The sequence below is a fragment of the Vigna umbellata genome, chromosome 1 (assembly GCF_029865625.1).
Source record: "Vigna umbellata cultivar VRB3 chromosome 1, Vumbellata_1.0, whole genome shotgun sequence".
NCBI classification, from domain to species: Eukaryota; Viridiplantae; Streptophyta; class Magnoliopsida; order Fabales; family Fabaceae; genus Vigna; species Vigna umbellata.
Genome location: NC_142165.1, coordinates 49,293,884 through 49,321,321, shown reverse-complemented (window position 1 = coordinate 49,321,321; position 27,438 = coordinate 49,293,884). Strand labels below are relative to the sequence as shown.

General features: G+C 31.3%; 2 protein-coding genes and 1 long non-coding RNA gene across 3 annotated transcripts; 1 reads left to right on the top strand and 2 right to left on the bottom strand.

Moving 5' to 3' along the window:
• The first annotated feature begins 2,426 nt into the window (after positions 1 to 2,426).
• On the top strand, positions 2,427 to 3,968 carry LOC148205600 (putative xyloglucan endotransglucosylase/hydrolase protein 16). Its single transcript, XM_088103585.1, has 3 exons — positions 2,427 to 2,839; positions 3,062 to 3,255; positions 3,430 to 3,968. The coding sequence occupies exons 1-3, from the start codon at positions 2,555 to 2,557 to the stop codon at positions 3,836 to 3,838; spliced, it is 888 nt and encodes a 295-aa protein (XP_087959711.1). The 5' UTR covers positions 2,427 to 2,554; the 3' UTR covers positions 3,839 to 3,968.
• A 592-nt stretch (positions 3,969 to 4,560) lies between these two features.
• On the bottom strand, positions 4,561 to 7,000 carry LOC124837341 (uncharacterized). The gene is made up of 2 exons (XR_007028739.2): positions 6,737 to 7,000; positions 4,561 to 4,849 (listed from the first exon to the last, which is right to left on the bottom strand). It is a non-coding gene; the product is annotated as an uncharacterized LOC124837341 (long non-coding RNA).
• Positions 7,001 to 12,483: 5,483 nt separating this feature from the next.
• LOC124837343 (SH3 domain-containing protein 3) lies at positions 12,484 to 22,539 on the bottom strand. Its single transcript, XM_047312677.2, has 10 exons — positions 22,304 to 22,539; positions 21,784 to 21,906; positions 21,126 to 21,195; positions 20,835 to 20,980; positions 19,712 to 19,813; positions 13,616 to 13,813; positions 13,456 to 13,518; positions 13,229 to 13,318; positions 13,033 to 13,107; positions 12,484 to 12,934 (listed from the first exon to the last, which is right to left on the bottom strand). The coding sequence occupies exons 1-10, from the start codon at positions 22,361 to 22,363 to the stop codon at positions 12,815 to 12,817; spliced, it is 1,047 nt and encodes a 348-aa protein (XP_047168633.1). The 5' UTR covers positions 22,364 to 22,539; the 3' UTR covers positions 12,484 to 12,814.
• Between the last annotated feature and the right edge of the window lie 4,899 nt (positions 22,540 to 27,438).

Genomic DNA, 27,438 nt, shown 5'->3' with positions numbered 1-27,438 from the left:
ATGGGTGATGCAACCGATCCCTCTGTTAACGTTCACCATTTTTTATATCTTCATCCCAATGAAAATCCTGCTATGTTCTTAGTCTCTCCTTTACTTGATTCAACCAATTACCATTCTTGGAGCAGATCTATGCTCACCGCTCTTAGTGCCAAGAATAAAGTGGAGCTCATTGATGGAAGCACTCCACGGCCATTAGTTTCTGATCGTTTTTCTGGAGCTTGGAAGCGTTGCAATAACATGGTGGTCTCATGGCTTGTCCATAAAAGGATGCACTGTGCAGAGGAAATTTGGCGCGATCTCAAATCTCGGTACTCACAGGGTGATCTTCTTCTCATTTCAGTTCTGATACCATGACAAATATCAGAGAAATCATAACAGAATGACACATATTGCAGGCATGCAACGCACTGCACTGTATTGTAATTATTATTGAATGAGTAACGTGTGTATTTATACAATAGAAGAAGAGAGAGAAAAGTAAAATATCAGATAAGCACTAGAAGCTTCCATAACAGCGGTGAGACAAAACTAATCCAAAAACTAATTGTGATTAAGATACGCTTTTGTTTTCCTTTTTGGTAAGGAGTCAAGAGGGTGCTTGGTTGGTAGTGTAGTTTTGGAAGGGAAAGAAAACAAAGGGCGAATCTTTTACTTTTAGATCAAGAGTTATATGAAGTTTACAAATAATTAGACGCGCAAGTCATTATGTTTATCTAATATATATACTTTTTTCATGAGGGAATATTATGAGAAAGTTGTCTTTTTCTTTTCACAGTTTATTTGTGAAGATTCTTAATATAAAGGGAGAGTTTTGGGGTTTCAAAAACTTGAATAAAAGATAATAATAGGAATGCGAATACGTTTACTTAATTTTAAAGTAGAGTAGGTTTAATTGAATAAAAGGTAAAAGAAATTAATCAATTAATTCAGATTTAAGGAGCTAGTATGATGAAGTCAATATTGATACAAGTCATTTTATTATATACAAGTCAAGTCCGAAGGGATTAGACATGTTTTATTTATATAAATTTTATTTAACTAAGTTTTAAGTTTATTATGGATTTTTAAAATATTTATTTATTTATTTTCTTCTATTTACTACTTAAAATTTTTATATTTTTCAATTAAGTTTTTATTTTTTTTTATTTTTTTGTTTATAAATTGTCGTGATTGTAATTTTATTATTTATTTTACTTGTCTTCTTGTATCAAGAATAAGTGATTTTTATTGTTACCATTTCAATGTCTTATATAATAAAAATAGTCTTATCAATTGTGATGATATGAATAGTTCCTTGACGTAAGTAATGATGTAGAAACCATTGAAATGATGATCTCAATATTTTACATGTTTTCAATAAGAGTAATAAAAGTTATTTGTCATTTACATTATTTTTATAATCACAAGAAAACCTTATATTTCTTAATATGTAGAGATAAGTAAACACGATGATGAAATAAAATAACAATCATCTTACACAATTAACAGATAAATTAAATTGCATTGACTCAATCGAACAATATACAAATATTAATAAATCAAGAAAATTTAGTGAGGATTTAATTGAAAATATTCAAATTTCTCATGAACATGAAACTTAATTAATATAAATTTTGGAGATAAAAGAAATATGGAGGGGAAAGTAGAGATTATCTATTTCGCTCTAATTTTAAATGGTTTTTTTCTTAATATTTTGATTATATAGCTTAAAAGGAATTCAAATTTGACAAATTTAAATATTTTTTATCAAATAAAATGTTGATTAAATTATAATAAGAATTAAGCTCTTACACTAATACTCCTCTGCATGATATGAAGATGGTGATTTGGAATCTAATAGATTGCTTGACTTGAATCAGTTACAAGGAAAAAATCACATGCAAATGTGCACGTGTAACCTTATTTTGAGTTACTTTGCTAAGTTCTCAATCCACCCACCTATAGTCATTACCTCCTTTATACCTCAATATACGTATTTGCTCTTTAAAGAAATCAATGCCATGACATAGCCAGTTAAGCATGTGTGTTTGGTGCAATTGCACTCTTCATTCAGTTGATTTTTGGTATGAAATAACAACTCCTCAAAACGGACTAAAACTTTGAACATTCTCTAATCCCTCATGTAAAATCCAAGATACATATAGTTACTATACACGTATAATAGAAATAATAGAAAAGAAAAGCTCAAAGTAGTGAGGGTAAAATATGTAATTAGTTGTTCATAATATTGACATTTGATTTTATTAGGATTAAGATTGCTTCTTTACTTTTTAAAATAATGTTCTTATTCTATAGGTGACAATCTAATAAAATAAGTAATGATTTTAACAAAGATAACTTTTAATTATAACATCCCTAATTCATGACTTTCCCAGGAACCCACTTAATAATTAGCTAAATTCATCCAATTGCCAGCTTATTTCCTTCCATTTCGCCTTCACCAGTTAATGAAACGTCCTAGTGCACCAAAAGATCTTTTTGCTCTCTATCACTTATAAAAGCTCCATATTAAGAGACTATCTTCTCACACTTCAAATAAGATTTTCAACAAAATATGGCAATACGTGAGACATTTCTGAGAGTTTCAGCTCCATTGCTGGCCTATCACTTGATGTGTCTCTTTGGAGTCATTGCTGAGGGTAATTTCTATGAAGACATTGCCATCACTTGGGGTGAACAAGGTGGTCTGAAGATACTAGGTAGCAACTTTCTCATGCTTTCTCTAGACCAGTTGTCTGGCTCTGGCTTCCGATCCAGGGCAGAATATCTGTATGGAAGAATAGACATGCAGATTAAGCTTGTCTCTGGTAACTCAGCTGGCACAGTCACTGCATATTATGTGAGAAATCCTCAGTTTCTGTCCTCAGATTCTGTTCATGCATATCATACGGGAAATCCTTGTCTGCATTAAACCAGCTAACATTAAATAATCATATCAATCTTGGCCACAAAAAGATTATATATATCTATTGTTACATGGCTTAGGCAGAAGTGTTTTACCACGTTGTATAGATTTTATGCTGTTTTTCTTACTGAATTTGTGTCATGCATGATGATGCAGTTATCTTCAGAAGGGCCAAATCATGATGAGATAGATTTTGAGTTCTTGGGAAACATCACTGGAGAGCCCTACATAGTCCACACCAATATCTACACCCAAGGTATAGGCAATAGAGAACAGCAATTCTATCTTTGGTTTGACCCCACAAAGCATTTCCACACTTACACAATTGTATGGAACCCTCAACGCATCATGTAAGAAACATAAAGCTTTCATTGTCCCTTTATCCTATATTTTACTATTTATATCTATTATGTTTACAAAATTACATGTTTAGTAAAACAAAAGTGAAAATTTTCATGGAAGCATCTCTGTTCCACAGTAAATCATAGCTACTCAACTGATAGATGTTTCAACATTTTGGCCAGTTTTTTGGTAGATAACATCCCTATTAGAGTCTTCAACAACTATGAATCCAGGGGAGTTCCATTTGCTAGCAACCAGCCCATGAGGCTGTACTCCAGTCTATGGTGTGCAGACCAGTGGGCAACAAGAGGAGGGCTTGTGAAAACCAATTGGTCCTATGCTCCTTTCAAAGCTTACTATAGGAACTTTGAAGCTAAAGCATGTGTGTGGTCCAAAGGATCCTCTTCCTGTCCTTCAAACTCAGTTGCCACTACTCATAATAATACTTGGCAAGTTCATGATTTGGATGCTTATGGTAGAAGAAGTCTGAGATGGGTGCAAAAGTATTACATGATTTATAACTACTGCAAAGATTACAAGCGATTTCCTCAAGGTCGACCTCGTGAATGCAAGCTTTCTAGATTCTCTTGAGTGTGGAATAAGTAATTCTCTTGAGTTCCATTTAATTTACTTTTGCTTGCTTGAAATGATAACTGTATTTGTTTTTTCCTATTCTGAACACTGTAAAATTACTAAATCGAAGTGAATTATTCATTTTAAAGGTATTCCAATCATACAATTTGATTTGCAAAACAGTTATATTCTGTTTTTACAAGTTTAAGCGTGATAATTGATGCTTTACAACAACTGTAACATCAAGAAAGATTCATTAAATATAGGGTAATAATACCTCATAATTTTGTTATTTTCAATAAATTCCATTCAATATTGATATAACTGTTCAAAAACGTTTGTTGAAGGAGTGTGTTTCTAAATCTACAACTATTTTCGAAATTTCAGTAGAAAGAATGATAAGAATTTCTTCTAGCAAGAAGTTAAATAACTTCACATGAGGCATGATAACCAGTTAAGCAAGCGAGTCTACACTCCAACAAACTCAAATTGTGTGAAAGTTGTACGAGAAAGCTTTTATCTGCTTTGTGGGATGTTCATGCACAAAAAGAATTCTTTGGGGATATTAGAGAATATGGAAACAACTCATGGATCATTTGCATGATGTGATGAAGAAACAAATATCAGAGAATGCTGGAAAATTGCTTAGTATGGAAACATATAGCTGCAAGGGTGAAGGCAAAAATGAGGTCAGAAGTTGGTGCTTCTACTTAGCAAACCTAACAAAGGAAACAATGAAATTAAAAGAAAAAAACTATAAGCATTTAAAGTAGGAAAGTTCAAGCGGCCACTATATATAGCAAATTGATGTACAACAAATGATTGATCCAGACTACATCAAACAATGTACAAATAATTCAATAATATATTACATATAAATTAAACTACTAGGACCAATGGCTTCATTCCCTATTCCAAACTTCAGGCATATCAATCCATAACTCCAATACCTTCAAGCGACAAAAAATCTTTCATGTGTTAAGCAAGATGATCGATTCCTTGTGCCATCCACCACAAATTTCTCCAAACCTGTAAAGTTCATGAGAAGTAGTAGGGCCAAATTTTTAGAAGTAAAACAAAAAGTTGAGGACATCAAAACAGTAATGTCCGGGAAAAGAAAACTAATGCCAGATTGTTGCCTACAAAACATAAAAAATAAACTAATATAACGAAAAAAAGGATGATAAAATATCATCAAAAGCAAGAGGAAAAATCAGTACATTACGAATAAAACAAAACATTTACAAATGAGCACACACACACACACATGATGAGAGATTAAATTTAATTTAAGTAAAATGATTCTAGCCATACAGAATTGGCCCTATAAAATAAAATCCCAGTCAGCAGCAACAAAAAATGGAATTTTTAATCTCTGCTAGAATTTATGGGGAGATCTTTCATCCCAGTGTAGCCCTCCATATGTCTGAACTGTACTTTAGGTTTTTCAATCCTATTTCACATAGCCAATCTCTATTTCAATCCCTCCCCACCTCAATCAGACCCATCTTCTATGTTCACACTATCAGTATCTAGCTTTGTTTCACACAACACAAGGTTTCATGTTCAATTATATGTGCATTACACTATTACCAGTTTGTGAACTTTTTACATTGTATCCTCTATCCTTGGTGTGTGTTTGCTACAATAAAAAAAAAAGTCTCTTCACATTAATTCCCTTTTTCAAATAACTTCCACCTAAAGGACCAGAATGATAAACGAATTTTGTTCTTGAATACTAATTTCAATTTCTAGTGAAAAAAATATACTTTCTTGAATTCCTTTCAGGTGAAATTCCATCTGCTAGTACGCTAGCTACACCAATCTCCTAGTGAACTCAAGACACGTTACTCTGTTTGTCATACACTATTCAATTGATAATGGGTAAGATTTTCTGCACATTCAGGTATTTTGCTCTTTTGTCCAACTCCAAGTATTAACATACAACGGTAGATATAAGCAATAGCTTGGTCAAATTGTGTATTTACTATGAGAATATTGCCTAATAAGCTTGTGATGATGTTTATTTTAAAAGAGACAGAATCAGTATACAATGGAACAATTGGAGAAAACAAAATGGGAAAAAATTGGATTCATGAAGAAAGAATTTGTTTTAGTAGGCCCCACTCCTGGAAATCCTTGCATTATCCATCCACCAAGTATATGTTTGCAACACAAAGTAGCATTTTTACCTCTGCTCTAATACGCTGTCTTTTGGACAAATCTTCTATCAATATCCAGATGCGCATGAACTCTCCAGAAGGAAACATAAAGAAACAATCACTAAATATAAACCCACTGACCATGGACGCCGTACACAATCTTGTTCAACCACAGAGTCATATACCATTTTCTTCCACTACCTTCTATCTATTAAGTATCAAGGATATATAATACTGATCAATTTTTATCTTCTCTACCTTCCTTCCATTAAGTAGCAAAGATAAATACTACTCATCAATCTTTTTCTTCTCTACCTACCATCCACTAAGTAACAAAGATAAATCATATTCATCAATATTTTTCCTAACATTCATATTTTTCCATTAAGTAGCACGTCTCTTAAGTTAAATCACTATACTAATCAAAGAAATACTCTTAAGAATAAACTAGATCAAATCCTTGGCCAAAAGACTGTATGCTCTAGCACAAAAAATAACAACATAAAGATGACCAAGAGGAGAACCACTAGTATAATAGCACATTGAAAATGAAATGAAGACTCACATCAGAAATGATGGTAATAAACTCACAGTGATAGTGCTTAGTCAGAGACATAACAAGTTCAGAACCAAAGAAGGAGCTTTGTATTAAAACTCAAAGGAAAAAACAAAAAAGATAAGTACTTTAAACATAAAAACTAAAACCCTATGAGAACAGAGCATGAAACAGCAGCAGGAGAGGGAAAAGAGTAACCTTTGGACCAGAAAGCACGTGTTGAGGAAATGGGTATGAAAAATGCCATGGGATTGGGAAAGTGAGTTTTTATTATCTGAAGACAAACAGCAGAGATAAGAAGAGAGTGATAAGAAGAGAGTGCAGGCAGATGAGACATTATATTACAGAGAAGTGTGTGTGTGTGTGTGAGAGAGAGAGAGAGAGAGAGGTTCTTTCTTTTTCCGAATTCCGAGGTAGTGTATAAGGTTTGAAAATGAAAAGCCCCACCTTTACTAGTATTGTGTTGTGTGCTGTGCACCCATAGTCTTTTCTTGGTGTTATGTTGTGGCTACTGAATTTAAAATATGCACTTTTATTAAAAAAGATAGTAAAAGAAATAAATTGTATGTAAAAATGTTCATTGTTAATTAATGATAATAATATGTTCATCAGACAAAATTCTTAAGATATGACTTAATATTATAATTCCTCAAAGAATTTTTATAGTTTCAAAAACTTAAAACACATAATATTTGAATTGTTTATAATTATATTTTCTCTATTTTTAATAAATATTTTGAATGAAAAAATAATTAAAATATCTTATTTTTTTATTTAGATAAATTAATTAATTATAAGATAATTTTTTATTTTATAAATATAAACTTTTTCTTAAGTAACTTTTTTAATTCATGTTGAACTACAAAAGTAATTAGAGTTAGTTCTTAAGTACTTTTTCTAGACACGTCTTTAAAAAAAACTTTCAAGAAGAAGTTAGTTAAATTTAAATTATTTAAATGGGTAAAATGATAAGATAATTATTTTATTTTTAAAAATAATTAAATTAAAATAAGAATCATTTAAAAGATAAAAATAATTATTTTAATTTCAAAAAATATTTATTTATAATGATTTGTAGAATAAAATTAGAAAAAAATTGAATATATTTATTTCAAAAAATTGTATATATTTATTTCAAAAAATTATATAATAAAAGGCAAAACTCCCCACTAATATTGATGTTCTTGGTTTCTCTTCAACTTTTTTTCCTCATTATTTCAATTGTATAATCAATGAATTATTTTTTCACAACAAGTTGTGCTCACTATAACAACAAATACATTTTTAGTTAATTATTTTTTGGGCTTTTCTTTTATATTTTCCTTAAGTTTGATATTATTGCAAGATAGATAAATTTAGGTCGAATGAAAAATATATGACTTAAATTTAAATTTATGTCGGACACTCTAAAAGAGAAGTTTGCCACCAATAAAAATATTACAATAAATTGAGTGTTTATAAATTGAAATTTAAAATGAGTATTTATAAATTTGTTTCAATTTAGTGTATTATATATATTTAATGAAATTTTTTGATAAAGTTAAAGAGAATTAATAAATAAAGAGGTCAAATTTAGAATAAAATTTAGGTCATTCAAAAAGAAAATAAATTATACAAATTAAAAGGTATTTTATATTTTTAAATTTGTTCAACTCATTTTTTTTTCTCAATGATTTATGTTTGACTTTTTTATTTATTAACTTTTTTTAATTTTATAAAAAGAAAAAGTCATTAATTTAATATGCGATTTTTTTTATTAATGGTAAAAATGAGATAAGGTGAGAATCAAGATTCAATTTTTTATTTCAAATGTTATGAAAGTAAAAAGAAACACAAACTTTTGTTACTACCATAACTTATTATTACACTTACAAACTCGACAAAAAAAAATAAGAAGAAAACCTTAAATTGAACATATAAAAATTATTTTATATCGAATTTCTTATTGTCTGAAATAAAACAAATTATTTACGTCGAATACTTTATTTGTTTACAACGGAAAATTAAAAATTCAAGGTAAATCACTCTCATGAATTTACAAAAGTATTGCGGTTTCTTTTTACATAAATATTACTTCAGCTAATATAACCTAACTGATAATTTGAATAAACAATAAATTTAAGGAGTGGATGACATTTCAAATATCCATGTGCCATTGAGAAAAGCATAATAGGTATCACCTTCTACAATTTATTTTTTATTAAATCAAACAAGTTATATATGTTTTAAAATATTATTTTACTTTATTTTTTTATCTACTTCTGCTTCAACAAATAATTAAACATTTATTTTGTATTTTATGAATCTGTCTTGGTTTTGTAATTTTTTTTTCTATAAATTACCCTTTTCATAAAAATAAAAAGTGAGGAGAGGGGTGAGTTGGAATGTATCTAAGAATGGAAGTTTAGGGTTTGGGTAAAGTATAACTTCAAATATCATGGCACTGCTTGTTTTTTTTTATTTGTTTTTAAAATTATTTTGAAATTGAGTTCAAATTTATAAACAAAACGAATAACAACATTTTTACAAGTTTTTGAAAAAAAAATATTTTATTTTATTTTCGGTTGGAAATATAAAAATAAATCATATAAGTCATATCTAATGTAGGTATCTGACAGGAAATGTTATGTATATTGAACAATGTAATTTGTGTTCCCTAGTTATTAAGCAACTTATATTTTTTAATTTAAATTTGTATTGTACACAATAACATTTATTATTCCAATAAAAAATAATGTGTTTTATTCTTAAAATTGAATTATTTAGAACGGTTTAGAGAAACAATTAGAAAGCATTTCAAGTAACTTTCAACAGGCACATGAGATCATTTAAGGGACAAAGTTACCCGAAATGGGTAAACTTACCTTCAATTTGCTTTAATAAAAATAATTTTTAAAAAAATATGATAAACAAAAAATTTTATATATATTTTTATTTAAATTAAGAATAATTTTTGTTAGATCAGTTCCTCTAAAAAGTAACTAAAACATTGTTTAAATAATTTTAGAGTAGCATATTAGCTTCTTTAGTTAAAGAGTGTTTTTCAAGGATATTAAAACAATTAGCTCTCCAATACAAACTGTTTACAATAGTTGCTTATAAATAAAGATATTATTGCCTTGCTTAATTTTAAAGCTATATTTTTAATTTTATTTTTTAAAACATCTTATAATCTACTGTTTTGAGATGCCTGTTCTAATATCAGATTTCAGTTCAGAAGATGGTTAACAATAGTTGAATTTATATTGTTTTGTATCTTTTATCTTTATTTTGTCAGTAAAAGTATATAATCTTTTTTTTATGCTGGAAGAACAAACTTTTACACTCTTGTTAATATTCCATTTAAACTTAAAATAAATCAACTATTTAGTGATAAAAATAAATATATTTAATCTGTTGAAAAGGTTTATGTATAAAGATATATATGTATATTAGAAAAGAAAATATTTAAGTGTAGAAAGTTTTTATAAGTTTTCCAATCACTTTAAAAAAAACTTGATTTATTTTATTCTAATCAATTAAGTTATTGTCGAAAATATAAATGATGAACTTCAAAATACGTTATATGTTATTCAAATCAATTAAATCAGCTGAAAACGGATGAGTATAAATATAAATATCAATAACTTAGTTTTCAGTTGATACAAAACAATGATTTAAAAGTAGTTTGAAATTTTATAGAATCGATTAATTTACATTAACTGTTATATGAAATTATTAAATAAAATATTATAGACATGACAATAAATAAATAAGACTAACATATAACTGTTATATTACCATCATTTATAAAAGCAAGTACTAAGTATAGATAATCATATAACTACACTAACATAAACTAGAGTTTGTAAAAAAAAGAAGAAAATTATACAGAACAAGATTTATCCTAAAAATTTGTTACTGCATCACTCCTACATTGATATTTTCATCCACACCATTATGTTTAAACAAAGAAAATACAAAAACAAAATAAACATAAAAAAAATGGTAAACTAATATGCAAAAAGAAAAATCAGAAAACAAGTATAGAGATACTATCAAATATAATTATTCATAATCACAATCATATCACATATATATTAGAGTCGACAATCCAGATATGTGTATTGGTATAAAAATCTGACGAATTATGCATTTATGATGGTTTCTACTATTATGCAAAGTCATTGTCAATGAATTTCATCCTATCACACACAAGATTAGTCTAGTAACATTTTTGGCCAAGGTAAAGCCTTTAGACTAGGATATCTTGCTACTCTATCCACATACATCACATACATCACTCTTCTTTACTTGAGATTGGATGGTTATTAGAGCATTATGACAACTTCCAATACGAAATCCGTATATAAATACTCATATTGTTTTATCCATAAAGAATTTTCCTTGAATTAATACCAACCATTCTCAGGTTACATTATAAACCAATAATCATTTTAATATCCACAAAATCAAACACATTAAACATATCATAAGAGATATATAAAAATTTAAGTTAAACTCTAATACTTTCACTCAACAAGAATATTTACTCATTCAACTAATAGTGCCTAAAAGCACACTTTTCTAGCGACCAAATAGCTCGTCCAAAGAGAATATCACTAGAACTTATAAACTTAATTTCTCACGAAAGTCACCTAGTGACTATCAAGTAAGTAAGCTCTTTGACTTTTGACTCACCCAACGACTACAAAGTTAGTAGCTCTCTCACTTTGAGCTTACCCAACATTGTCAAATTAGTGAGCTATCTGATTTTAGTCTCGCTCAACAACTACCAAGTTAGTAGCTCTTTGACTTTAACCTCATTCAATGAATGTATTCTCACCCAGTGATTGTCAAGTCAATAAGCTCCCTGACTTTGTCAAGTTAGTAATTTTCTATCTTTGACTTTGCTCAACGAGTATATGTTTATCCAACAAATCAGTAGTATTTATTTTTATTACTAAGTTAAATCCCTAATTATGAACTCAATAAAAAGTAATAAAAAAAATCATAATTTAACATAATTTTAAAATATGTATGAAATTAATATTTTTATATGAATTTATCTTAAATTTACTATATAGTTACAGTAAATATCATGGTTTGGATGCAATGTAGATGCTTGGGGTGAAATAATTTTAAGAAATGAGAACATAATTGGATTTATGATATTGTCTTTAAGATAGGTTGAGTTCAAGAACAAATTTGGACATTTTTTTAACATACTTCTCTTGAAGGAATCTTAGGGAAAAAAAAGGAACAATGAAATACATTTTTGTATAAGCTAATATTATTTTATATATAAGTTAAAAAAAAAAGCGAGATAATTTCAATATATTAGCTTAACTTATGAAAAAAATTATTTCATTTTACGTTTTATATTCTCACTTGACAGTTTTTCTGAAAAAGTTTGTATATTACACCCTTAGATCAACAAAACAAGCCATCGGCATTAGAACAACTTTACCTCCTTCAATAAACCCGGCCACTTAACTATAATCACTCAAAATGCAATGTAATCTCAAACACGGAGGATTTAAGGAATGCCTTTTTTCTTGGAAGAATATCAATCGCACTCCTCTTGTTATAACCTTAACTATTTATTATCAAATCGCCAACTTAATATTTTAAAGAGGAAAAAAAAAGGTTTAGCAAGATTCCATCATAAAGCAAACTATTAATGAATCACAACACAACCCTTGACAAAAGACAAAAGACAAAAAGAAAGCTCCTTTGAAAAGTAAAGTATAAAACTTAAACAAACCGTCCCCAAAAGAAGACGATCTTGCTTTAGGGTAATACTTGGCCCAGTCCTTATTATTCCTGTCTTGTGAATCACGATCCTTAGTTACTATAAAACAAGAATTCTTTTTCCAGTGAACTACCAATAGGGATACCTTGGGATTGTACAAAATTCAAATCTTATCTTCATTCTTCCAATAAATACTACCACAAAAATGAAATGATATCAACAAAGACACATGTTTTTCAATCAATCAATTTGAATACAGAAGACAAAAGGAAATCTGTGTCTGCAGCCGAAAAGTAAAAAATATACATATATATGGAAAAACTGTCTGCAAAGCTAGTGTCAAGTATCACCCTTGAGGAAGGACAGACCACATGTATCTTACCCCACAGCTTAACACCCTTTTTTCTTTCTATTCATTCTGGGGTAACACTTCCATCAATTTCACTATCCTTTTCCTACCCCTTTTGCTTATCCAAATTTGAACAATAGTGCAAAAACCAATATGGGAAATAAAGAATGAATAGCAAAAAGATGAGTAGAATCTAGAAAACTTCACTGGCTGAATTGCTAGAGGGGATTCTTTGTCTTTTCTCCACATATGCAGAAGGAAACCATCCTGCTCTACCATTGCATTCTCCTTCTGACCACCCTGAAGGGTTCACCTAGGCAAGCATTTAGAAATTTGGTAAACATGGATGCTCAAACATTGAGAATTTGATTAATCAAGCAAATATTACGATGAAAAATGTTTTGCATAAACCTTTCGCACAACCACAAAATCGCCCTTTGAAAAACTCAGTTCCTTTTCTGATTCAGCACTGAAGGGATGCGTTGCCTGCAAGCGATGCACCAAAGAACAGTTCATGAACAATAATAATAATCATAATAGTAATGAAATTGATAATCATCACAATAATAATCAAAGGAAAGATTAGCTTTAGGAATATGTAGCATACTTCAGCCAAGAAGTACATAGTTTTCTCGGAGCCATTCTCAGAAATAGTCACTGGAGGAGCAGATTCTTTCTTCTGTCTGTCTGAGACCATCTGAGAAGTTCCAATAAGATGAAACATAATTAATATTAAGAAAATGAAAACAACTGATAGGAACAATAACACACTAGAATACAAATAAATTATTATTATTATTATACTCTTAAAAGTTCAAGAAATTTGGTTCTCACCTCAGCTTCAATTTCACCAAGAATAGCTGCAACTCTTAAATGGAAAGTCTTTTCTCCTTCAACCTAAATAATTACAAGCACAATCTTTAAAATAAAATTCTAAAACCATCACAAGTTAGGCATACATTTATATAGTAACTAGCAATCACTGTTATCATACCATGGCAACAAGCCTTTGAAAAGTAAGTCTCTGCTGCTGTGCTTCAACGGCAGCCAATGCAGCTGAAGCTTCTTTACCTAGAACTGCCATGTTTGCTTTCAGCTCCTGCATCTTTGCTTCCGCAGCATGCAGTTTGGCTACGTGTTCAGCAGTTTGAGATTCCCGAACCCGTATTTTTCTTCTAGCAATCTCTTCCCTCTGATTGAATTTCAAAACCAATTTGAGTTATAAGATTAAAAAAAAAAAGTAACCACCACCACTCTGAAGTGCATGCTAAAGATAAGAATCATGATCTAAAAATCAGTGCATTAGAATATATCAGGTAAGCCCACTAGGATGGTTCCTGTTCTGGCAGTTAAGGGAGTTAAGAGTTGGTGACAGAACTTGAAAGAGACTAGAAGCATTGAATTTCAGTGATCCTGGCGGGAGATTTGAGGCTCTCAAAATCCTGGCTTGAACACTGGCAGTTATTCTTTCTCTTTCTAAACTAGATTCATCACCGATCAAGGATATAAAATCCCGCCTTTTATTCCAATTTTTCCCTAATTTGTGCACAGTAGCAAACAGACTTCCCAGATTGTTACTTTTTTGGAGTCTTATGAGGTTAGGAGTATCATTGACATTATACTAGTTGCATTATGCAAAGCCTACGATAATAGCAAAACCTGGGGTGAGAGATCAACGTTTCCTATTTCAAATTATCATTGCTTACATCACACTACTAAATTCAGAGTCTCCCTTATTCCATTTTCAATATTAGAGCAAATCCATCCACCATTACTTTGGGCCTGTTTAGAATTTCTTTGAGTTTTTCCATAAGCTGACCTATAGAAACATTTTAATATTAACTTCTTCAAAAATTGATTTTTAACTTATGCATAAACTAATTTTAATTTATGAATAAACTTATTTTATTCTTTTCTTCTTATTGTCTTCTCCTAAAAGTGCTCGTGTAAAAGTTTGTCCAAATATACTCTTAACCAATTAGCTCATTCTTGGTTGTATTACAGCTGTACTTCACCAAAAATATTAGTATAAATATGAATAATAGATTAATGCTTTCATTTTAAATTATATCCTCTGAAACCACCTCATAGTTATTCAGAGTCCTCCCTAGAGTATCTCTGTACTGACATTTTTCTTCCCCAGTGGCTGTCTTCTGACTACAGCCACCTAAATCTAATATTCCAAATTTTTTCCACCTATGTGTAGGTCCCAAAAGTAAGCTTTCAAGACATTATTGAAGCCCATGTAGGAGATCCAGCAAATTCCAATTGTTGCTATTGAATAGAGTGAAAAACAATGTATGAGATTAATCTCCCTTGTGAGTATTGTATTTATAATAAAGCAAATATGGGTTAAACCCAAAATATAAATAAAAAATAATAACAAAGTAACTAAAGATAGAAGATAAAGATATTTATCTAAGATATTTAATAATCTAATATATTTAACACTTTCCTCAAGTTGGGGCATATAAATCGTATGTACCAAGCTTATTACAAATATAATCAATTCTCGATTCGCGTAAAAACTTAGTAAAAGTATCTATTGATTACTTAAGTTAACAAAATTAGACTTGATGTCTCCATATATAATCTTCTCTCAAACGAAATGACAATCAATTGTAACGTGTTTGATCCTCACACGAAAGACAGGATTAAAACTAATATGAAGAGTAGTTTGATTGTCACATACAAGTGTCATTTGAGTGACATCTCCAAATTGTAGCTCTCTAAGCAATTGTATAAGGATCCATGGGTGTGTTAACAAATTTTGGATTCATTAACCCAATTTCCTCCAAAATATCCAATGCATACTTCCTTTGAGATATAACAATACTATCGTTGGATTGTGCCACCTCAATACCCAAGAAATATCTGAGTTTACCAAGATCTTTGCTCTGAAAATGGTGGCAAAGATGTTTGTTAGATGTTAAGTTGTGTGTTTATGTTAATTGGGCTTAGCCCATTCTGTATTTAGGGTTTAACCCTTATCTTACATTATAAATAAACTACCCTATGTGTATGCTAAACACATAAGGGAGATTTCTCCTAATCTTCTCTATTATTTAACATGGTATCAGAGCCATGGTTAGAGCCTATCCTAGCGAGTTCTACGTGGGCATTCTATTCTTCTATTCCACCCGTTATCGGACCACCCAATTTCTACTATCACGCACGAGATGTCTATACCTCGACGTGAAGGGGGGTGTTGGAAGTCCCACATCGACTAGAGATAAGACTAATTTATAATATATAAGTGAGGTGCAAACCTCACCTTACAAGCTGGTTTTGTGGGGATGAGTTAGGCCTCAAGTCCACTTCTAACATGGTATCAGAGCACAGGAATAGTTCCCGCCAACTCCACGGTCTCCGGTACCCATCACCGCCGCTGTCGCTGCAGTCGCCGCCGCTGCCGCCGCCACCGCCGCCGCCGTCGCCGGAGTTCCAGAATTGACCGAGCGACCACCGTGGTCCAAAGATCGCGGCGAACGGACCACCCACGCGCCTCCACGCGCCGCCGCAACAGTCACCGCTGCCGCCGCTTCCCGCCGCGCGTGCCGGCGCGTCGCCGGAGAGTTCCGCCCCCGATCAGCACCGCCGTGATCGCCTCCTCGCCCTCTTTCTGGATCTGTGGTCGTTGCGTCAATCGTAGCACTTTGGATTTTTAGGGTTTCTCCCTCTTCATGGCTGCCCAACTTGATGATCAGAGTCGGTCTCGCCAACTAGGTAAAGGACGTCCAAAATGTGACCATTGTGGCAAGCTAGGCCACAAAATTGATAGATGTTATGCGCTTCATGGACGTCCTCCTCGACCTATAGCAATGGCTAATTTTGATCCACCTCCCCGATCACCGTCTGCAGACCATCCTACTTCATCAAATACCATAAATAACCTTGTACTCTTTCAGGAATTTCTCAGATGGTATGAGGACCGTCAGCACTCTAGTTCCACTACCTCTGCTTCTGTTATACGCACAGGTACCCCTTTTGTTGGTCTGACTCACTCTCTTGGATCTTGGGTTCTTGACTCAGGCGCCACCGATCATATCACTGGTAACAAGTCCTTGTTTTCCTCCTTGTCATGTCCGGGTAATTTACCCTCGGTAACGATGGTTGATGGGTCTAGAGTCTCATCTCATGGTATTGGTACTGTTCATATTTTTCCGTCCATATCCGTTGATAATGTACTTTATGTCCCTGGGTCTCCTTTTAACTTATTGTCCGTAAGTCGTCTAACTCGTTCCCTTAATTGTGTTATTTCATTTACCAAAGATTCTGTTTGGTTGCAGGACCGGAGTTCGAAACACATGATTGGCACAGGATGTGAGTCTCATGGCCTATATCATCTCAGCCCTTCTCCACATGCTGGCGTAATCATGGAGTCACCATCCCTTCTTCATGCTCAGTTAGGTCATCCAAGTCTTGCCAAACTGCAGCAACTTGTTCCGAGTCTGTCGAAATTATCAAGTTTGTCGTGTGAGTCTTGTCAGTTAGGTAAACATACTCGTAGTTCCTTTCCTCGTAGTGTTTCACAAAGAGCGTCATCCCCCTTTTCATTGGTTCATTCTGATATTTGGGGCCCTAGTCGTGTCAAGTCAACTTTTGGATTTCAGTATTTTGTTACCTTTATTGATGACTATTCCAGATGTACTTGGTTGTTTCTCATGAAGAATCGTTCTGAGTTGTTTTCTATTTTTCAAACTTTTTTCAATGAGATAAAAACTTAGTTTGGGGTTTCTATTCGCACTTTACGTAGTGATAATGGCCGTGAATACCTTTCTCAACAGTTCAAACATTTTATGGCTTCTCATGGCATTCTTCACCAAACCTCATGTGCTTATACCCCTCAACAAAATGGGGTGGCTGAGCGCAAGAATAGACACCTTATTGAAACAACTCGTACACTTCTTATTCATGGTCAAGTACCCTCACGTTTTTGGGGTGATGCAGTTCTCACAGCATGTTATCTTATCAACCGCATGCCATCTTCCGTCCTAGATAACAAAATCCCTCATTCTATCTTATTTCCTCAAGACCCTCTGCATCCATTACCTCTTCGAGTTTTTGGGTCTACATGTTTTGTTCATGATTTTAGTCCTGGTCTTGATAAGTTATCTCCTAGGTCTCACAAATGTGTCTTCTTAGGATTTCCACGGTCACAAAAGGGCTATAAGTGTTTTTCCCCTTCCCTCAATCGTCATTTTATCTTTGCTGATGTCACTTTTGATGAGTCTTCTTTTTACTTTTCACATCTATCTTCTAGTTCTGTACCTCTCCCTGTTACCGTTGATATTCCTCTTATATGTGATCCTCCTGGTGATGCTCCACCCATTTTGTCTTCTCCTTCTTTAGACTCTCATTCACCACAGGATCATCCTTCACCTCCACCCCTTCAGGTTTATAGTCGCTGTAATCGTCTCCCTCATGACTCACTTCCGGTGCCGCCTCAAGTGTCTCCTCTGGCTCCAGCAACTGAGTCTGACTTGCCTATTGCCCTCCGTAAAGGTATACGCTCTACCCGTAACCCTTCCCCCCATTATACTGTTCTTAGTTACCACAGATTATCTCCATCTTTTTACACTTGTCTCTCATCCATTTCTTCTGTGTCACTTCCTAAATCTGTGGGTGATGCCTTAACTCATCCTGGCTGGCGTCAAGCTATGCTGGATGAATTAAGTGCTTTACAGAAAAGTGGAACTTGGGAGCTTGTCCAATTACCATCTGGAAAGTCTGTTGTTGGTTGCAGGTGGGTGTATGTTGTCAAGGTTGGCCCTGATGGCACAATTGATCGTCTGAAAGCTCGACTGGTTGCCAAAGGCTACACACAGATTTTTGGTTTGGATTATGGTGATACTTTTTCTCCAGTGGCAAAAATGACCTCTGTTCGCATATCTAATAATCTAATATATCTACCAATTGCATTGCTTGAGCCAGTCCCCGTTCCCCCTTTCTGTGGATTTAACTATTTAAGGAGCTTTTCATATTATGTGGTTTAATTGTTTAAGGATCTTCTATCCGCCTTAGTTAAGAGTGTGCATTTATAGAAAGTTGTTGCGAGGATTTTTATGTTTTAAGAGACTTGAACCTTAGGAATACCACTGAGTCAAGTTTGCTCTAGTAATGCTACCCTGGTATTTGGCCTAGAAAATCAATATATATAGGAGTATCATGTTTCCCTTTTGTAATCTCACATCAAAATATCTTATGCGACTAAGTAACAGAAAGTAACTATAGAAAAACATATTTAGCAATATGAAAATGGTAGTGTTCACATAATCAGATAAAATGGCAGAAGAATGACAATTTGTGGCATCAAGAACACCAAATGAAAATGGAAAAGGTAAAGTTAAATATCTCCCAGCCCCCAGAGCTGTGAGCCCAAGGCATTGGCTAAAAAGATTCCCAAAATGCAAAGTCCCCCTCTTCACAAAAGCCACTTTTACACCACTACCCTCCACTCAGCATAACAATTACCTTTCATATTTGATTCTTATATGTCCTCTCTTTCCTTCTAGAATAAACTTTTCATTATTTGGTCCAATGGCTGAAATGATCCAACACCTGGCTCATGACCTCTTTGGGCTCACCTTCTCAAACTATATCAACATCTTTATCACATAATGTCAAAACCGTGCTGCTCATTATGTATTTTAGGAAGTTTTTTATTTTATCCTTTCTATAATTTTATTCTTCATTACAGGTGTATCTTGCTATTAAAACTAGCACTATGTATTTAAAAACAATTCCATAATTACAGGGATTTATTTCCTTAGAATTAGCTCTCTACATTTCCTAAAATAAACAACAGGTTCATCTACTTATAGGACCAATGGCCTCATTAATGAAATATAGAAGAAATAGATTATTCTTTCTAAATTTGAGACATTACAACTTGGAGAATCTTCCATTATACATAATTTCAAGATACATTGTTTTTGCCTTACTTGTTTATATTGCATCAAACATGACACAAATTCAAAACTTCACCTTTCATTCCATTTCATAAATGAGATTCAGAATTCAAATCATAATTAAGTTACTGGTTGATCCAAGAGAAGACATTGCTAATTCATTGTAAACTTTGACTTACCAGTGCCTCTGCTTCTTGTCTCATTCGACTATACCGTTGACCAAGATGGCGCGCATCCTCCAAAGGTGCACCATTGATCATTTGCCTCAAAGGATCTAACACCTGGGAATTGAAACCATTGCATTCATGTTTCTCACCTTATAATATTTAAAGATAATGTGAATAATAAATTAAATTGACCTTCCTCAAGGATTCCAAATGTCACCTAGACCTCCTATGTAGTATCAGAACATACACATGTTCCTTAGATTTAATTTTCAGCTGTTCTGAAGGGTGTCATGAACGGTACATGTTTGAAAACAAATAAACTATGGGACTACTATGTTTTGAGAGTCAATGCAATATTTTATGAACTTAAGGGATATCAATGTCATTTACTCTACCAAAATATATTTTTCACTAAGCAAATTGACAGTTCTATCTTCCAAACTAGCTGCGGTAGCATGACCAAATTGATACTCAGATAATCTAGAGATCCAGATCAGAGTATTTTAAACCTTAGTGGGTAATACAAAGTAACAACGAGCCCCATATATCATACACAAAGAACAGCAGAACATGGGTATTGAGGACTTAGAGTAGCAAAATGCAGCCACATCATAAGGTCAGGAAACAATATATACTGAAAATGATAGTTAAAATAGCAAAGGGAAATTATACACTCCTTTGTATCTTCTTGACAAAATTCTTTCACTGATTCATATTTTAAGCATCAACTCCTCATCTATCATCTTTCTAACCAACTACTTATTCAACAAATCATTCACTTGACAATTGGTCAACAAAATTTGGTCATTTTGGGACTTCATCTTGTTTTATGTTCCAGTAGACACTGCAATATGATTATTGTACGATAAAAAAACAGCATGGCAGTGAGCACTAATGAAAAATGTCCAAGATTTAAAGACACATTATTTTTTACCATTTTACTTTTCAAAACTGAGCAAAAAAATTATTTAATGGAGAAAAGCAACAGAGAGAGGATATCTAACACTTGTACACAGCTTTTCGAATACTCATAAATTCAAATGTGGCTAAACGATAAAACTAATAATTTAATAGATTCTCTCGTTCTGAATTTGCATTAAAACTGATACATGTGATCAACAAAAGAAAAGTCCACCTGAGTAGATAGAAGCCGATTTAACTCTTCATGCTCCTTTTCTACATGCTTCCGGGCATCACCATATACAGATGCAGCCTTAGCTAATATATTCTCACTGTTGTTCTCTGCTCCATATTTACAGCAATCCTCAGAAAGTTTTGTTCCTGTCTACCATGGGTATTGTTTATGAGGATTTAATCAAATCATAAGTCCATAAACAAAATTTCTAGGTGCTTCTAATTCCTGAACATATCACTCCTCAAAGTACACTGAATTTGCAGGAAAAAAGAAGCAAAAATCAATTTCCACCTGTCTCAATATGCTTGTAACCTATAGCTGTAAAAGTTTCGGCTGCTTTAACAATTTCTTTCTGGAAGTCCTGGAACAAAAGGTAGCTTTGAGCATATCAATAAACAGAACCAACATGAAAATACAAATCTTTGAAGATAAATTTATTTTACCCAAAATGATACATGACAATTTCTGCTACAACTGCAGTTCAAAGGCGTACAGTCATGCTTACCCCCACCCCAAGTTAATTAATATGTTCCCCTTCTCACTACCTCACTCGAAATAAATATGATAGAAACAGCTCCAATAACTAAAATGTATTACAAGAGATATTAGGTCAAATGTAGGATAACAATGTTTTGGGGGTAATGACAGCAGCAACAAGAAAACCATTCAGGATAGGTACCCACACCCATCTTTTTTGAAACGCTTTCACAGACTGCAGATCCAAGCTTGATAAGAAATGGAATTAGAAGTTACAAAAAATGCAATAAAAAAATCGTGAGTTCATAAATCTGATAACCACAATTACTTCACTCTATGCATGCATGGTCCATGGACACTGAATAAACTTCCTCAATATACATATAACATACTATATTGAGTTTATGAAGTAGGAAATTCTTTGCTGTTCAAACATTAAGAGTTAATCTAAACATGAATAGAAAATGCATACCTTCCCTGAACGTGTGGCCCTATACAGCTTTTCCAGCTGTTGATGTCTCTGCATTTCGACCTCATCAATGACCACAACATCTGAGCTCTCATAACCACTACTGCTGAACTGCTTTATTACAGCCTGAGTAACAAGTACATTGAGAAAGATGACAAACTGGAAACTCGAAAAAACAAACAAACAGAAGTACCATTACCCAATAACTCTGAAAGTGTGAATCTAAACTACAAAAACAGTGTCGTTGATCCACGGGAATGTGCTAAACACCAGAAAAATAATAATCCAACACCTTATTTAAGCAAACGAGTATCTATCTGAACCTAAACTTCACCCAGAAAGCCGTTAGTCAACAACCACATTTTCACTTGCAACTCAGAACAACTAAGGAATAATTAAAACTTCAAAACTGATGACCAAATTCCACAAATTTGGGGTACCCACATGCTAATGTGAGAAGAAATCACCGAAATTGAGGTGACAACACAGAAAAAGACAAACTTGAACGGAAGGGAAACGAAACCTGTTGCTGTTTGGCAACTTGCTCTCTGAACTTGGTGGCTTGTTTCCTCAAAGCGTCCATGGCGGTTACTTTCTGCTATGCTCTCTAATCTTACTTCTGAAAATCAAAGGGAACAATCAAAGTACCAAATCAGATCCAAATCAAATGTTTTTCTGAGAACCCCAGCTCAGCCCAGTCAATCAACTAGAATTATGTTCCTCTCTCTATTTCTAAAATATTATTTTCTTTCTTCACTTTTTACTAATATCCGATTTAGTCCCTTACATTTTGAAACTTCCATTTCCATGTTTTAACTTCCGGAAAGGGTCTGATTTTTAGGGAAATTATTCTAAGTGGTGAAATTTTATACGAAAATTTTTAGATTTTGACAAAATTATCTGTAGTAAATTTTAAAAATAAAAAGTTTTGTTTCACTGATTTTAGTTTTTTCTTTTGAGGAAGTTGTGGGTGACTATATATATATATATTTTTATTCCAGGTTTAATAATGCATATTTTTTAAATCAAAATAAAGTAAAGAAAATTACAAACATAATATTACAAGAGGCAAATATTTGGTTGAAAGTTTTTTAATATATCATTTTGAAATAAAATAATTAGAATTATAACATAAAACTGTAATACGTGTTTGAAACTTTAAATTCGCGTTTAAGAAGTGAAAAAAATAATTATTATAGATACTTTTAACTTACCGTGATAACAATAGATATCTAATTTAGTTTGACATAAAACCAAATGTATGCAAGTTCCCGGCGCATTGTATGGGTTATTATATTACACTACTATAATATACATTAAACATTTACTTTTACATGTGTGATTTTCAAAATTAATTCTTTTAGCATTCATATTCTTTTATTAATCATTTAAAATACTTTAATCAATTTGCATTTTTTAGGTCTAACTTTTTTCTCACAAACAATGTTTTATTTTAATATATTTATATTTATTAATATTAATATATAAGTTTTTGTGGACACATTAATATACAAAATTTTATTCCAACTCTAACTTTTAAGTTTGTGTTTGTTTTTAAAGATATATTTAAGTGAATTTGATAGTAAAGATGGTTGTTTTAATTAAAGAAAAAATAAGAAATAAAAAAATGAAAGAGAAAATTGTGAATAATTTGATAAATTAAAAATATATTTTAATTTGATAGGTTTGACGTGCAACTTACCCACCAAGCCACCTTCATAATTGAGTTATGCATTTCCTAGATAAAAGAATAAAAACATGAAGAGTTTAAAATCGTAACCGGATTTTCATTAATGAAATAATTTAGTATGGTAATTAATTCAATAATTATATGTTGAAACATGCACATTTTCTTCTTCTTCCCCTACTCCTCATTAGATTGTCGTTATGAAATCAAGAATGTGAATTATATGTAAATAGAAAGTTACATGGCAATAGTATTTTATAATATAAAAAAATACTTTATTATTCATGTTATTTTTATTGACAAGTATTTCAAAATTGAACTTTTTTAATTATTAAATATTGTTAATTTATTTTTTTATTTATATTTAATTTGTTGTCCTGTATGTTTAAATTATTTTATTCTTTTATGTATTTATTTAATTTTTAAATTGATTTTCATTAAAAGTAGAAATATATATCTCAATATCATTTTTTTCATTCTTAACTTTATTCTTTTATAATTTATAATTATTTGGTCAATTAATAAATTATTAAAGAATAAATTACAGTATTACTTTTTCATATCAATTTTTTATTTTAATAATTATTTGTTTATTTAATAAAATTAAATTTACATAAATGTTATTTATTTTTATTTCTTAAAATAATATTGTTTATATATATATATATATATATATATTAATAATACAAATTATTTATATTATTACATAAAAAATTGTCTATATCTAAAGAGTTATTTCACTATTATATCTAATTGAATGGTTTTTAAACTAATTTAACATAAAAATTAAAATATATTTTAATTTTATTATTTAATATCTAATAAATTATTATTTTAATTTTAGGTTAAATGTGTTTTTAGTTAATTTTCATCATTCTCCTTAATGAAAATATAATATTTAGTTCTCAAAAATTATCAATGTTAGCTAACTTTGTTGCACATTTCATGTCATGTGTACATTTAAAAATTAAAATTCTTAAAATTGGAAGTTTCCTCCCTTCATCATCCTCTTCTCATCCTCCTCGACCACCACCACCTCCCCCTTCAACTCCGTACCCGTGCAAGCCACTGCCAACCACGACAAAACCTAATGCAACAATCCTAAATCGCCTTTCAGAGAAGAAACTCATTCACACAAATCGCAACGCCATTACAAGCTCCATCTTCGTAGAAACTCTTTGCACACCATGGCGTCTTCTCCTTTGCGCAACCATCATGAAGCGTTCGTTCACCCTCAATTTGCTAACCCTAATAACAGAGGGACAATCTCCAAATCGCTTCTCATAACAACTTGCAAACAAAGCAAATCCAGAAACTCAAATAACACCCTTGCAATCGTGCAACCAAGACTCAACGTGATGTATCAACCATATGCATCTTCCTTGTGAGAAGCCTCAAACCAGGTTCGTTTCTCCTCCTTTATCTCACCTGAACCTGCAAAGGGAAAAGAGAGAAAAACCCATAAAAGAAAACCAAACAATAGAGAAATCCTCAATTCACGAAATCAAGAATTACACCACCACCAATCTCCAAAGTGAAACACTTTCTCTTCCATCCTTCTTCACACCTTCAGGAGCCTCCAACCTACAATAAGAAAACAACAACCATGTCGCGAAACCTTGCCTTCACCGGAATAATCTCGCCACCGTGATCAGTTCATGTGAGCCTCCACCAAAACCAATGCCTCCATGTTCTCGCGTGACAGCGCAACCCCCTCAGCAACTTTCTGGAAACCCTAATTTCTAGAAATCCTAATTTCGAAAAGATGCATAGGATAAGTCATGAGGGGTTGAAGGGTGCAAATTCTGCAAATTTGATGNTGATATACTTTGAACTCAGTTTTGTTTATTTATTGTACATAGTGATATTGTTGACTGATGTTCACATTTTCTTATATAATATACCTTTTTCCGCCGGAGGATTTGGATTATTTTGTTGACTAGCAGACATGAAGAAAGAAAAAGGAAAAAGCTTTGCATCAGTGAAAAATCTTATGAATTTTGATTGGATAAAAGTCTCTCTGGGTGTGAACTAAGAGGAAGTTCAATGGAAGATCAGGGTAAGGTTAGAAAGAGAGATCGATTCGATTCCACCATAAATATAATTTTTTTATTTGATATTGTTTTCAATGAAAATATCAAATGGGTTAATAAAACTATTACCAAATTATGTCAAAGATAATTATTTCTACAACACAAGTTGATTCTATCAATAATATATTTATTAATAAATTTACAAAATATTTTTTTTTCAGAAATACTTTAAATTATCATCTTTTATTTTATTCATTTAAAAACATCGTCACTCTAAAATACTTCAAATCCAAATTATATTTATTTTATATAGTAAATACAATTTTATTATCATATATGTTATTTAAAATGTTATAGACTTAAGATAGAAAGGATATTTATATTCTTTATTTGGAAGAATTAAAACATTTGCAAACAAATTCTGTTGACATAAATTGTAGAGGTTTAGGTAATTTTATTTTCTTTGATTATGGAATTACGAATAAGGTGAAAAGAGATTTTTTATTTATAAATTTTAGTTTTTGATAAAAATCTAAAGGTGATACTAATTGTTATTTTTCTGAAATGTGGATCCATTAAAAAATGGTAAACTCGTGAGGCCTATAGAATTTAGCCTTTTATAGTTTCTTTTTCTTTTTCACTCCTACAAACTTTTGGGTATTCATTTTGAACAACTTTTTATTTGAACAATGATACTTGAACTTTTAAGCAACTTATAGCTAGAATTTCTTTGTCCTTTCTTCTTATAAAAAAATTATACATATATTTTTTTCTGATTATCATTTGAGTTCCATTTTTTTTAATTCAATCCAAAATAAACGCATGTTTTTCTTTAGCTACGCATCCTTGTTTTAGTTATCTAATTACAATTATTAGATGCATTCGAATCCAATTACAGCTATGATGTGCAGTATGCACAAATATACAAAATTGCTATTTTCTGAATTAATCATATATATGCAGTATGCTATAACATGGCGCTTTACCCATCCATTATCAAGTTTCCATAACTTCATTTTAATTAATACAATCTCATAATCAACTTAATCATCAGTAAAAAAATTATAGCTTATTAATTATAGGATTAACCAAATGTCAAGTGTATAAATTCGACTAAGCTGATATATAATTCCTTCGTATGAATAATATAGTTATGTTTTTACATACTGAAAATAAAATATAAATACAGAAAACTTTTTTTTTTTAAACTCGGTAGTATTAAGAAATGATGAAAGGTTATATCATTAGTTGAAGTTTTATTTATTCCTTTGTTATAATCTCTAAGGTTTTTCATGCTTGAAAAAGAGCTGTTTTAAGAGTTACTATATTTATCATTTAATAATTTACTTCTTTTTTATTTGTTAATTTTTATTTTTATTTCTATTTATAATATTTTTTTTCTGTTAAATATTATCACTTGGTTTTAGATTTGATTTTATTTAAATTTCAAGCTCTAAATCTTAATTCACTATTCCAAACTAAAATGGTCTTATAGATAACTTTAATTTTGAAGTAAATATAATTTTAATTTGATCTTATTTAATATAAAACTATATATTAATGATAAAACCATCTATTATTCTCCTTAATTTGTTTTCAGCGATAAATTTATTTAAATTTACGAGTAATAATACACTGCTAAAGAAAATAGTAATATTTCATCCGTCGGTACAGAAGAATAATTTAAATATACTCCCATTTAATTATAAATTATTTTCTTGCAATAAAGTTTTTAACTTTTGTAATACTTTTTTACATTGATAACATGAAAGAAAAACACACTCAAAATTACAGGGAGTAATTTTCTATAAAAATTAAAAGTAAAATCATAAAATTTCTAGGATAGAAGAATAAATAAATTTTCTATAAAATTAAAATTGGTTAACTTATAGAAATTATAAGTTCTTATTCTTTTTGTTTTTAACTCATACATAAACA

Excerpts from the sequence above, each read along its gene's own strand:
- LOC148205600 (XM_088103585.1), top strand. The coding sequence starts at position 2,555 with ATGGCAATACGTGAGACATTTCTGAGAGTTTCAGCTCCATTGCTGGCC. Across the intron at positions 2,840-3,061 it reads GCACAGTCACTGCATATTAT|TTATCTTCAGAAGGGCCAAA; the intron begins GTGAGAAATCCT and ends ATGATGATGCAG. Across the intron at positions 3,256-3,429 it reads TGGAACCCTCAACGCATCAT|TTTTTTGGTAGATAACATCC; the intron begins GTAAGAAACATA and ends CATTTTGGCCAG.
- LOC124837343 (XM_047312677.2), bottom strand. The coding sequence starts at position 22,363 with ATGGACGCTTTGAGGAAACAAGCCACCAAGTTCAGAGAGCAAGTTGCC. Across the intron at positions 21,907-22,303 it reads AAGTTGCCAAACAGCAACAG|GCTGTAATAAAGCAGTTCAG; the intron begins GTTTCGTTTCCC and ends CTTGTTACTCAG. Across the intron at positions 13,108-13,228 it reads CTATGTACTTCTTGGCTGAA|GCAACGCATCCCTTCAGTGC; the intron begins GTATGCTACATA and ends CATCGCTTGCAG.